Source organism: Bubalus bubalis, chromosome 5, assembly GCF_019923935.1.
Source record: "Bubalus bubalis isolate 160015118507 breed Murrah chromosome 5, NDDB_SH_1, whole genome shotgun sequence".
In the NCBI taxonomy this organism is placed as follows: domain Eukaryota; kingdom Metazoa; phylum Chordata; class Mammalia; order Artiodactyla; family Bovidae; genus Bubalus; species Bubalus bubalis.
In genome coordinates this window covers 16,945,079-16,958,661 of record NC_059161.1, presented here as the reverse complement: position 1 = coordinate 16,958,661, position 13,583 = coordinate 16,945,079, and the positions used below count along the sequence as shown (strand labels likewise).

Genomic DNA, 13,583 nt, shown 5'->3' with positions numbered 1-13,583 from the left:
TCCGGCAAGGGTTCATCACGGTTACACCTATTTATAGAGGAGCTATTGATGAGGAAGATCTGAAAACTAGCAGAAAAGATCTTATACAACTAAAGATTAAAAAAGAAAAAATACGTGTAGGAGGGATGAAGACACAACATAGTCAAAACGTATACAACCGGAGTGGGCAACCCACAAATGGGAGGATAATTACAGTTATAAAGGTTCTCCCCAAACAGTGAGGGTTCTAAGCTCAACAGTGGACTTCCCCAGCCTGGGGGGTCCTGCACCAGGAAGAAGAACCCACAGAACATTTGGCTCTGAAAGCCACTTCCTTTCAGGAGAACTAGAGGGTGGTAAGAAATAGAGACTCCACTGTTCAAGGGCACACAAAAAATCTCACCCTCTGAGAATCAGGGTGGAGCCAGTAGGTTGAAAAGATCCTAAATCACATCCACCTGTCAATCTTGGAGAGCCATCTGAAGAGGCAGGAGGCAGCTGGAGCTCAGCTTTATTGATTGGACATAGTGTTCTACATCCCTTATTTTCATGTATTCCTTACCTACTTATTGTGGATATAGATGATTAAAAAAAAGTAGTAATACTTTTATCTTTTAACCTTCCTACTAACCTTGGACATGGTTGATTTATCACCTTTATTATATATTTGCCTTTACCCATGAGAATTTTCTTTTCATAATTTTAATATTTCTAGTTGTGGGCTTTTCTGCTTAGAGAAGTCCCTTTAACATTTCTTGTAAAGCTGACTTCATGGTGCTAAACACTTTTAGCTTTTGTTTGCCTGTGAAAATTTTGATCTCTCCTTCAAATCTGAATGAAAGCCTTGATGGGTAGAGTATTTTTGGTTGTAGATTTCCCCCTGTCATCCCTTTAACTGTCATGCCTCTCCCTTCTGGCCTGCAGAGTTTTGGGTGAAAAGTCAGCTCATAGCCTAATGGGAGTTCCTGTGTACATAACTTGTTGCTTTTCCCTGGCAGCTTTTAATAATCTCTCTTTATCTTTAATTTTTTGCCATTTTAGTTACATCTTTTCCCAGTATTGTCCTCTTTGGGTTGATCCTGTTTGGGACTCTCTGTGCTTCCTACCTGAATATCTGTTTCCTTTCCTTGGTTAGGGAAGTTTTCATTTATCATGTCTTCAGATATTCTCTCTACACCTTTCTCTCTTCTTCTTCTGGGACTCCTTTAATGCCAATGTTGGTATGTCTGATGTTGTCTTCAGTTCAGTTCAGTTCAATCACTCAGTCGTGCCCGACTCTTTGTGACCCCATGAATCGCAGCACTCCAGGCCTCCCTGTCCATCACTAACTCCCGGAGTTCACTCAGACTCACGTCCATTGAGTCGGTGATACCATCCAGCCATCTCATCCTCTGTTGTTCCCTTCTCCTCCTGCCCCCAATCCCTCCCAGCATCAGAGTCTTTCATCAGAGTCAACTGTTCGCATGAGGTGGCCAAAGTATTGGAGTTTCAACTTCAGCATCAGTCCTTCCAATGAACACCTGGGACTGATCTCCTTTAGGATGGACTGGTTGGACCTCCTTGCAGTTCAAGGGACTCTCAAGAGTCTCTCCAACACCATAGTTCAAAAACATCAATTCTTCGGTGCTCAGCCTTCTTCACAGTCCAACTCTCACATCCATACATGACCACTGGAGAAACCATAGCCTTGACTAGACAGACCTTTGTTGGCAAAGTAATGTCTCTGCTTTTGAATATGCTATCTAGGTTGGTCATAACTTTCCTTCCAAGGAGTAAGCGTCTTTTAATTTCATGGCTGCAATCACCATCTGCAGTGATTTTGGAGCCCCCCAAAATAAAGTCTGACACTGTTTCCACTGTTTCCCCATCTATTTCCCATGAAGTGCTTGACCAGATGCCATGATCTTCGTTTTCTGAATGTTGAGCTTTAAGCCAACTTTTTCACTCTCCTCTTTCACTTTCATCAAGAGGCTCTTTAGTTCTTCTTCACTTTCTGCCATAAGGGTGGTGTCATCTGCTTATCTGCGGTTATTGATATTTCTCCCGGCAATCTTGAGTCCAGCTTGTGTTTCTTCCAGTCCAGCGTTTCTCATGATGTATTCTGCATAGAAGTTAAATAAGCAGGGTGACAATATACAGCCTTGACATACTCCTTTTCCTATTTGGAACCAGTCTGTTGTTCCATATCCAGTTCTAACTGTTGCTTCCTGACCTGCATACAGATTTCTCAAGAGGCAGGTCAGGTGATCTGGTATTCCCATCTCTTTCAGAATTTTCCACAGTTTATTGTGATCCACACAGTCAAAGGCTTTGGCATAGTCAATAAAACAGAAATAGATGTTTTTCTGGAACTCTCTTGCTTTTTTGATGATCCAGCGGATGTGGGCAATTTGATCTCTGCTTCCTCTGCCTTTTCTAAAACCAGCTTGAACATCAGGAAGTTCACAGTTCACATATTGCTGAAGCCTGGCTTGGAGAATTTTGAGCATTACTTTACTAGCGTGTGAGATGAGTGCAATTGTGTGGTAGTTTGAGCATTCTTTTGCATTGCCTTTCTTTGGGATTGGAATGAAAACTGACCTTTTCCAGTCCTGTGGCCACTGCTGAGTTTTCCAAATGTGCTGGCATATTGAGTGCAACACTTTCACAGCATCATCTTTCAGGATTTGAAATAGCTCAACTGGAATTCCATCACCTCCACTAGCTTTGTTCGTAGTGATGCTTTCTAAGGCCCACTTGACTTCACATTCCAGGATGTCTGGCTCTAGGTGAGTGATCTCACCATCGTGATTATCTGGGTCCTGAAGATCTTTTTAGTATGTTTTTAATTTCAATTATTATATTGTTCATGTCTGGTTCTTCTTTATGTTCTAACTCTTTGTTAAAAACTAACTTCTCCCTCTATTCATCCATTCTTCCTAGAGTTCTTTGGTTCTTTGAACATGTTTATGATCATTATCTTGAACTCTATGAAGTAGATCGCTTACCTTCATTTCACTTAGTTATTCTGGGATTTTATCTTGTTCCTTGTTTGCAACATACTCCTCAGTCACCTCATTTTGCCTAATTCACTGATTTTATTTCTATATGTTTGGTAGATTTGGCTTCTCTGATAGCTCAGTTGATAAAGAATCTGCCTGCAATGCAGGAGACCCCATTTTGATTCCTGAGTTGGAAAGATCCCCTGGAGAAGGGATAGGCTACCCACTCCAGTATTGTTGGGCTTCCCTTGTGGCTCAGCTGGTAAGGAATCTGCCTGCCATGTGGGAGACCTGGGTTCGATCCCTGAGTTGGAAGATCCCCTGGAGAAAGGAAAGGCTACCCACTTCAGTATCCTGGTCTGGAGAATTCCATGGACTGTATAGTCCATGGGGTCACAAAGAGTTGGACACGACTGAGCGACTTTCACAAATAGGCTTCCTTTAAGAACTGCCTTCCTCTCTGGAATATTTGCCTAATCCTGTGACTCAGACATTACATTTCTAGGTATATACTCACAAAAATGTGTGCATGTGTATATTTTCAAAGGACAAGAATTTTGATAGTAACAGAGTAACATTATTCAAAAAAGCCCTAAAGTGTAAATGACCGAAATGTCCACCAATCGTGGAATGAATAAACCAATTATAGTTTCTTTATACAATATAATACCACACAACAAAAAAAATAATAAACTATTGCTAAATACATGTGGATTCATATCAAAAAACACAATATTGATCAAAGAAGCCATCCCCCCTCCCCAAAACACATACTGTGTGATTTCATTTAAATAGCATTTGAAAACAAGCAAAACTAATCTATGGTGACAGAAGTAAGGATAGAAGCTACATTTAGGGAGAAGGGAAGGGTACTGATTGTCAGGGGACATGATGGGGCTTTTAAGTTAGGGTAATATTCTATTTCTGGACCTGGGTAGTGATTACACAAGTGTGTGCCCTTTGTGATATGGACTACTGAACTATACCCTGGAATTTGTGTGTGTGTGTTGCATGTAAATTGTACTTCAGTAAAAGATGTCTATTAAAATAAAGGAATGATTAAGTCTAGGAGAGAGAATTCTGATTTTAAAAAAGTCATGTTAGTAGTATAGTAGTATAATTATAGCATATAATTATGGATGAAGTTTTAAAAATTTTGCTTTCATTTGGTTGTTACAGTAAACAAAATTTGGGTGGGAAGAAAAATTAATTTAGTATTTGTTCAAATACATGTATAAACTGGAGATGGAGGCCTTTGAGTTCTTTATGAGGAATATAAATTCAATCAGAAAAAATTTAAAGTTGGTATTATCATACTGCCAAAGAGAGTCTTGCTCAAAGAGCTGTGAACTTCTAATTGTGAACAATTGCTAGGCACAGCCTCAAAAAAAAAAGTATGTATTTGAATGAGATAATGAACTATAATGGAATTAAATGTTGAGAAAAAACTACCAATAATAACTTTGGTTTTGAAAGAATTACCCTTTCTGACAGTATTTAACCACCAAGGGTCAACAACTTAGTAGAAATTCTGAGTTCTCACAGTAAAACCATTTCATCTGTATCAGTTCCATTCAGTTCAGTTGCTCAGTTGTGTCCGACTCTATGTGACCCCATGAACTGCAGCACGCCAGGCCTCCCTGTCCATCACCAACTCCTGGTGTCCACCCAAACCCATGTCCATTGAGTCGGTGATGCCATCCAACCATCTCAACCTCTGTCGTCCCCCTCTCCTCCTGCCCTCAATCTTTCCCAGCATCAGGGTCTTTTCCAATGAGTCAGCTCTTCACATCAGGTGGCCAAAGTATTGGAGTTTCAGCTTCAACTTCAGTCCCTCCAATGAACACCCAGGACTAATCTCCTTTAAGATGGACTGGTTGGATCTCCTTGCAGTCCAAGGGACACTCAAGAGTCTTCTCCAACACCACAGTTCAAAAGCATCAATTCTTCGGTGCTCAGCCTTCTTCACAGTCCAACTCTCACATCCATACATGACCACTGGAAAAACCATAGCCTTGACTAGACGGACCTTTGTTGGCAAAGTAATGTCTCTGCTTTTGAATATGCTATCTAGGTTGGTCATAACTTTCCTTCAAAGGAGTAAGCGTATTTTAATTTCATGGCTGCAATCACCATCTGCAGTGATTTTGGAGCCCCCCAAAATAAAGTCTGACACTGTTTCCACTGTTTCCCCATCTATTTCCCATGAAATGATGGGACCGGATGGCATGATCTTAAGTTTTCTGGTTGAGGTTTAAGCCAACTTTTTCACTCTCCTCTTTCACTTTCATCAAGAGGCTCTTTAGTTCCTCTTCACTTTCTGCCATAAAGGTGGTGTTATCTGCATATCTGAGGTTATTGATATTTCTCCTGGCAATCTTGAGTTCAGCTTGTGCTTCCTTCAGCCCAGCGTTTCTCATGATGTACTCTGCATATAAGTTAAATAAGCAGGGTGACAATGTATAGCCTTGACGTACTCCTTTTCCTATGTGGAACCAGTCTGTTCCATGTCCAGTTCTAGCTGTTGCTTCCTGACCTGCATACAGGTTTCTCAAGAGACAGGTCAGGTGGTCTGGTATTCCCATCTCTTTCAGAATTTTCCACAGTTTCTTGTGATCCACATAGGCAAACGCTTAGCTTATTTTTAAAAAATCTTTATTAAATTTGTTACAATATTCCTTTGGTTTATGTTTTGGTTTTTTGGTCCTGAGGCATGTGGAATCTTAGTTCCCCAACCAGGGATCGAACCAGCTCCCCCTGCATTGGAAGGTGAAGTCCTGACCATTGGACCACTAGGGAAGGCCCAATAAAAGCTTATTTATCTCTCTGTTCTCTACAGTAGGATACATTCAATATCTGGTTGGCAGACTAATAAAATTTTTGAGATGTGAAATTCTCTGTTCCTTTGATGGGAAAGATTTTGGGTAGGGGAGGGGTTCAACTTTGCTCTTAACTTTTGGAAACATTTATTTCAAAAATTGTCTTTATATTAAGAAAATTCTAGTTTAAATCTTGTGGATTATGATATGTGTTCATTTTTTGCCCTCTCCCTTTTTAGACTAGTATCACAAGTAAAGATGGCTTAAACTGGGTGTGTGGAGTTGGATGAGAAGAACGGGCTTTACCTCATAGAAGAGGAATCCTGTCTTCACTTGAGCCTGGCCACAGTGATATCTTATCTAGTTATGCTTGGACTTGTACCAAGGACCAAGAAAGGATCTATAGACCTAACACTAAGAATCACATGTAGTTTGTGTAACTTTGAAGAGGGATATTGTAATTCTCTTCTGCTGTTGTTGTTGTTCAGTCGCTGAGTTGTGTCCAACTCTTTGTGACCCCATGGACTGCAGCATGCCAGGCTTCCCTGTCCTTCATTATCTCCCGAAATTTGCTGAAATTCATGTCGATTGAATTGGTGATGCCATCCAACCATCTCATCCGCTGTCATCCCCTTCTCCTTTTGCCTTCAATCTTTCCCATCATCAGGGTCTTTTTCAATGTATCATATTAATTCTCACCTGATTAGAAATTCCCATTTGATAATCTCAAAAGCTTAGAAGTTTGAGAAAGCTTTCCTTTACCCTTTTCTTATCCATGATCTTTAAACAACAGAAATTAGCATTGGGCAGGCATGCAGAAAGTGCAGGCTCTCTAGTCTCTTGGATCCTTAGTTTCCTCAATCCTATGTATGCTATGTGCTAAGTCACTTCAGTCGTGTCTGACTCTTTGGGACCCTATGGACAGTAGCCAGCAAGGCTCCTCTATCCTCAACCCTAGACAATTACTATTCCTTGCTTCGGAATTATTACATTTTGAAAAGTATAAAGCAGAATGTAAATATAGACTAACACCATTATATTATTAGTTGTAACTGTTATCTTTAAGTTGCATTCTAAATATAAAAGATAAAGCTTGGGACTTCCCTGGTGGTTCAGGGGCAAATACTGCACACTCCCCATGCACAGGGCTTGGGTTTGATCCCTGTTTCCCAGGTGGTTCAGCAGTAAATAATCTGCTTGCCAAAGCAGGAGACACAGGAGACCCAGGTTCCATCCCATGTCAGGAAGATTCCCTGGAGGAGGAAATGGCAACCCACTCCAGTATTCTTGCCTGGAAAATTCCATGGACAGAGGAGCCTGGAGGGCTACAGTCCATGGCGTTGCAGAGTTGGACATGATTGAGTGATTAAGCAAGAGCATAGGAAACAAGATACCCACATGTCTCAACTAAGACTCGGTGCCAAATAAATAAAATAGTTTTGAAAAAGATAGAGTAATGTCTAGACTTGGAAAGAATATAGGGAAATGAAATCAGAAAGACTAAGGGATGGAAAAATAAACACACTGGTAATTATAAACGATAAAAAAGGGCCAAGTTGCAAAGGTCAATACAAACTTTTAAAATTATTTTTCTAATTATATAGATCACATAGTCTCAGTCTTGATGTAATGGGCTTCTGGGATTTTTTTCTGCCTTGTAACCTGCCCTCTTCTGGCAACAGCAACTTCTTTCCTTGGAGAACTGCTTTTCCTAAACTCCAAGGTTTTCACATCACTCTCTTCACCTTGCTAGGGGTATGCTCAGGCATCTGCAGTGACCCGAGTCAGGGGAATCAGCATCTTTCCTTGAAACTGATTACACAGATCCTGATGGGGGAAATCTCTGTTCTCTGAAGTACTCAGATCAGATCAGTTGCTCAGTTGTGTCCGACTCTTTGCAACCCCATGAATCGCATCACGCTAGGCCAAGTGGAATTAAAAAAAAAAAAATTTGGAGCTCTTTCCTCTGTACAATAAACGATTACCTTCCTTCATCCTACCATTCTCTGAGTATAAAGGCACTGACGATCATCTCTTGAGGGATCTGAAACCATTTCCCCAAAACTGTCACATTTTTCTTCTAAACACCACATTTGTTTATCAGAGATAATGAAGTTTCCAAGCAGCTAAGAACATGAATTAAGAACTCAGAAATTCTTTGAAAAAACAGGCCAGCTTGAAGTAAAAGAAAATCTCAAACATTCTCACTTAAAAAAAAAAATACTAAGTCTATTTAGTCAGCAGTGGCATCTCCAGGTACTTAAAATACTTGATTTGTTATCATCAACGATCTAGTTAGCATGTAAAATTTTCAAATTGTCTTAATTTTTTTTTCTTTTAATCATTGGTTTGTTTGAATCAGGATTCAAACAATGGAGCAAAAAAAAATTTTTTTTTATCATCAAGCGCACACTGGCTGGTTACATTTTTATCTCTCTTCAAAACAGATACGTCCTTGTCACACTCTCATGATGAGCAACAGAATTCAGAAATCAATTCAAAGTCTCTTTATGTGCTTTCCAAATACCAGATGAGGTTCTGGTAATGAAATTGTGGGGTAGATAAGCATAAGTAATAGCTTTAGTTAGCCTTGGACATTAGAACCCAAAAGGAATCAGTGGCAAGAAAACATATATGTTGACTCATAGATTTTGGGTTCTCCATTTCTTCAACTATTTTGACTTGGCAGTAAACAAAAGGAGATACACTGTTTGGTTTGCCAATATCTAATAAAATACTGAAAATTTATAAGGCAAATGTACTAATATATGTATTTAAATATAGTTATTAAAATTATCTGTAGCTTTATTTACAAACTAACATCCTTATCTTTGTCTTTTATGTCCTTGTTTGTTCTCAAGAACAATTAAGGACTGAGAGAGACTATCACCCCCTCTAGGTATAAATGAATATATTTTGCTTCTGACTCAAACATGAAAGGATGAAAAAACATTGTTACCCACAGATCCACAACCTTCTTCAACCAAAGAGCAGATGCCAAGGGATGAGGAGTTACAGGCTTCTGAGTCATGCCTAATCTCCACCCACCTCATCAAATAAATTAACAATATAAGTGATCCATGTATCTGCGAAGCAAGCTCACCATTCAGAAAAGTCCCCTAACCCGCTCCCCTCCCCAAAACCATCACTCGTAAGGTCCTCCTAGAATTAACGCTGACCCCTACCATAGAAACCTTACCATAGTAAACGAACGGATACTTATTTCATCTTTTCGTATCCCCACAATCTCTCTCTTAACTGGACTTCTGGGTACAAAACTAGATATCCTCCGCTCCCGCCCCCGGCCCCAGTGCATTTATTACTGTTAAGATCTTGTAAAGTTAAAAAAAAAAAAAAATCTGTCTCAGGAGCATCCACCGCGTACACCCCACTTTGCTCCGGTGCGCCGAAAGTGATTCATCCACGTTTACAGCGCGCTCCCTCTGCGTCTGTGCGCGTCGTATTAACACTGAGTAGGTGCCCAGGTTCCGATCTCGGGCTAAACCTCATGATCTGGCTGAGGTTCTGTGAACTGAGTCATTCTGGCAAGGAGAATATTCCGTGACTCAGCAGGCCCGAAAAGGAGGATGTCAGATCCCAGATCCTTTCGAGTCTTTTAAAGGCAAGCTGGGGAACATAAACAACGCAGTGGAAGAATTTCGCAGTGGGTCTGCTGCATACCCAGGGGAAAAAAATGCCATTCCATTCCCAGCCTTCTCACTTCCTTCCTCGCCCCTGTTAAAAACCACGGGCTACGCTTTAATTCAGACGCAGGAAATCACTTCAGAAAACTCATTCTGATACTGCGATCCGGCTCTTTAATCTCCAGGGACCGTGTCAGCCCCCGACACCCCGGAACTCTGCTCGGAAAGCCCTGGAGCCGGCCGCGAGCAGCACGAGCTATTCCCGGGGCGGCCCCGCGGCGAGGGGGCTGGGAGGAAGGGCGGACACCCCGCCTCCCTCCGCAATTTCGGGTCCCTAAGGTCCCCGCCCCGGGGCGCGGCCCGCTGGACACCAGGACGGACACCTGGCCTGGCTGGGACCCGAGCCACGGCCCAGACCACGCGGGGCTCAAGGGCCAACTCCAAGCGTCCATCGCCTCTCCGGCGTCGCCCCTATAAGACCCCTCCGTTGCCCCCGCCCCCAACCCCGAGTCTTCCTGGGGACTCGGCGTCAGGGTACCCTGCCGTCCATCTCCCGGCTGGGCGCCGGCTCTCCCCCGCCTCCGCGGCCCTCCCGGCATGCACCGCCCCGTCGTCCCGCCCTCCCCGTCGCCCCGCCCTCTCTCCCTCCCCCGCCCACCACTCGCGCCCCTCCAGGCCCCTCCCCCGCCGACCGCGCGCCGCGGGCTCGAGCGCGAGGTGCAGCCGCGAGTCTCCGGGGCGGACGCGCAGTCCACGGCGCGCGCGGAGGGCCGGGGAGCGACTGAGAGGACGCCGGGGTTGGGCTTCCTCCTCGGCCAGACCCCACCCCACCGTGCCGACCCCACCCCGCCGCTCCTTCCTCCCCGGGGGCGCGCGTGCGCGCGCGGGTACGCGCTCGGAAGTCGGGGGTCGGCGGCGAGTTGCGGGCTGTGTCCCGGGTGCAAGAGAGGTGCGCGCGGAGCAGCTCTCAGCCAGCCTCGCGGTTCTCGCCCGGGGCGCCCACACGCCCGTTTCTCCGGTGGCAGAGCCGCCTCCACCGCGCGTCTGCAGAGCCGGGTCACTGGGCCCGGCGGCTGAACCCGCGCGGAGCGGCCTCCGAGAGACGCCGCCGGGCAAGAGGAACGCACCCACGCCCTGGCCTTTGCCGTGGCCCAGCGCGGGGGCGGCGGGATGAGGGGCAGCGACCGGGCCGCGGCGGCGTTGCGGCCGCGGGGCCGCGTCTGGCCGGTGTTGGTCGTGCTGGCGGCCGCCGCGGCCGGCTGCGCCCGGGCAGCCATGGACGAGTGCGCGGACGAGGGCGGGCGGCCGCAGCGCTGCATGCCCGAGTTCGTCAACGCCGCCTTCAACGTGACCGTGGTGGCCACCAACACGTGCGGGACTCCGCCCGAGGAGTACTGCGTGCAGACCGGGGTGACCGGGGTCACCAAGTCCTGTCACCTGTGCGACGCCGGGCAGCCCCACCTGCAGCACGGGGCAGCCTTCCTGACCGACTACAACAACCAGGCCGACACCACCTGGTGGCAGAGCCAGACCATGCTGGCCGGGGTGCAGTACCCCAACTCCATCAACCTCACGCTGCACCTGGGTAAGCAGTGACAGCCCCGTGTGCCCTGCTGCAGCTTTGCCCGCAGCCCGGCTCCCGGGCCACCTTCACCCCCTGGTCCCTCCTGGACAGGGCCCCGAACAGCCGCACGTGGGCTCTCTGCTACCCAGCCGGGGCCACACAGAAATTCCCTTCTCCAACTTCTACGCTAGATCTAACACCTAACTTCCCGCGAGCCAAGGTGCTTCCCGCCAGCATCTCTCTGTCTGCTTTCCTTTTCTAACTTAGCCGACTTTTCCTTCCTTAGATTATTCTCCATTTCGGCTTCTTTGGTTCCTCTGTGCTGAAGCATGAATCAGAAACCCTGCTCGCCCCCCTCTCCTTGTCCACCTTAAGCACTTTTACCTTGTTTAAAAGTCTTTCTCTGTAGGGTTGAGGGTGATTGCTGTTTGCTCTGCTGAATACGCTAGAGAGGAAAGGTTAAGGGGATTTGAGGGGAGCAAATGCCTTTACTACCGCTGTTGCCTGCGTGTAATTAAAATAGAAGTTCACTTTTAAATTTATTGTTCTTGAAAGTTGTTCATCTTTAATGAAGGGCCACAAAGCGATTTCACTGCTAATCTCGGTACGGAGGAAACAAAAGGAAGTATCTGCACCCACTGCAATTGTTGGGTGAAGTTTGGTCCCTGAGTAAAAAGCTCTCCGCACTGCCTTCCCTTTTGCTTTGATTCAAGGAAAGTGTAGAAGCATGTGTGAGTGACCTTTTAGAAATCAGGAAAGGGATGTATAGAAAACTTCATCGCTGGGTGGTAGACGAGGATGGACGTGTTTGTCTCAAAGAATTGTATGAAAAATCATGTTTGATCTGGGTCAGTTTTTCGTCATCCTTGGAATATACAAACAAGCTGAGTGATTCATCATTGTGTTTAACAGACTAACATATGCATAAGAAACTGACATTTGACATGTAGAGCTGCAGCCTCAGTTAGGTTGAAAGCCATGATTTTACTGGTAGTTGGTAGTAATGAACTTCCAGAGAGAACAGGGTGCCAAGCCATTCTTCTATCAAATCAGTATAGTTCTGTAAGGCTGGAAACATGATTTGGGGAATCTTTGAAAGGAACTATTTGGTGGGCAGATGGTTCTTTTGGTTGTGGTTTTGTATTTTTCTTTATACTGCTCTCTGGTACATTAAGTTTTATGTAAGTGTCAAGATTCCAGAGAAAGTACTTGAAAAGTGAAGTCAAATTACTGTGTGTGGAGTAAGTTTTAGAAAAGCAGTATTTAGCACTTTTGTAGTAAATATTTTATTTGTAGACAAATCATTAGGAAGATTAAACTTTTCAAAAATACGTTTATAAACTGGAACTCTGAGGCACCCATTTTTCAGAGATGGAAGAAGTGAACAGTTCAGTTTTTCAAAGGTATTGGAAACATATGGAGCTAAATCATATGTTGGAACAGGTGCCCTTCTGAAGATTCTGCAAGAAACCAAGGGCCTCCCAAGACCTTGTGGGGCTGCTCTTAGCTCTTTTCTCCTAAGTGTTATATTTTTAAACTTGGCCAGAATTACTTTTGAAATTTTTATCCATTTATTTTTGTTTACATTTTTGTTTTGTTAAAGTTTCTGTGTTGAATTTTGAATCTCCACGAAGTCTTATTTCATCTGTTTTGAAAATTAAATATTTTGAAGCAAAATCATGGCTTTGATGTCTCACATGCCTGAGATTCATTTGAAAACTTCTGCATAAGAATCTCTTATGTAGTTACCTAGGGCTGAGAGTCTGGTCCTTCTGAATTTTTTGCTGTGAGCATTGCATCTGTTGTTGTTGTTGAGTCACTAAGTCGTGTCCAACTCTTTGCAACTCCATGGACCATAGCCTGCCAGGCTCCTCTGTCCATGGGATTTCCCAGGCGTGAATACTGGAGTGGGTTGTCATTTCCTTCTCCAGGGGATCTTTCCTGACCCAGGGATCAAACCCCAGTCTCCTGCATTGACAGGCGGATTCTTTACCATTGAGCCACCTGGGAAGCGATCACTTTGTAGTGAAAGGTTATTTCAGGTGATGGTGTAGGAAGGTAGATAACTCAGTGATTACTTCTCTGTTATAAAGATACTGTGTTAGGTGAGACAGTATCTGTCAGGTTGCTACTTCTGGGCGACAGATACATGAACTTTGGATCCTAGCGATTGAATGCTTGAAAGACTTTTTTCTCTGAAAATGTTATATATGCTTAAACTTGTTTTGCTGAAAAGTTCTTCAGTTTTTGGCAACATTTTTGCTAAATGAAGTTCATAAAACTGTAGATTTAAAACTTCTAAGTAAAAAGTTACCTAAAATAGTTTTCATATAAGTGCTGTAAAAACATTTCTTTAAGCTTTTTAGGCGGACAATTTCTAAAAAACTTGACAAGAACTTACTGTACTTGTTCTTGGAAGGGGAGGGAGATTTATGTGTAGTGGGGTTAGATGTCTCAATCTCTCTCTCTCCCATCTCTTTTTTAATGACAAGGATATATGTATTCATGCATGTTGTGATCTCTGATTTATGGCAGATAGACAGGATTTTATGTATTGGACATTCAGTGTATTCACTCCCTAACTCCAGTTACTCCA

General features: G+C 44.1%; 1 protein-coding gene across 1 annotated transcript in view; it reads left to right on the top strand.

The window, feature by feature from the left end:
- The first annotated feature begins 10,137 nt into the window (after positions 1-10,137).
- The window catches only part of LAMC1 (laminin subunit gamma 1), a 119,355-nt gene continuing 115,909 nt past the window's right edge, over positions 10,138-13,583 (top strand). Inside the window, exon 1 of the mRNA XM_025285507.2 lies at positions 10,138-11,008. Coding sequence (XP_025141292.1) covers positions 10,594-11,008 — 415 coding nt within the window. The 5' untranslated portion in view covers positions 10,138-10,593. The remainder of the gene's footprint in view (positions 11,009-13,583) is intronic.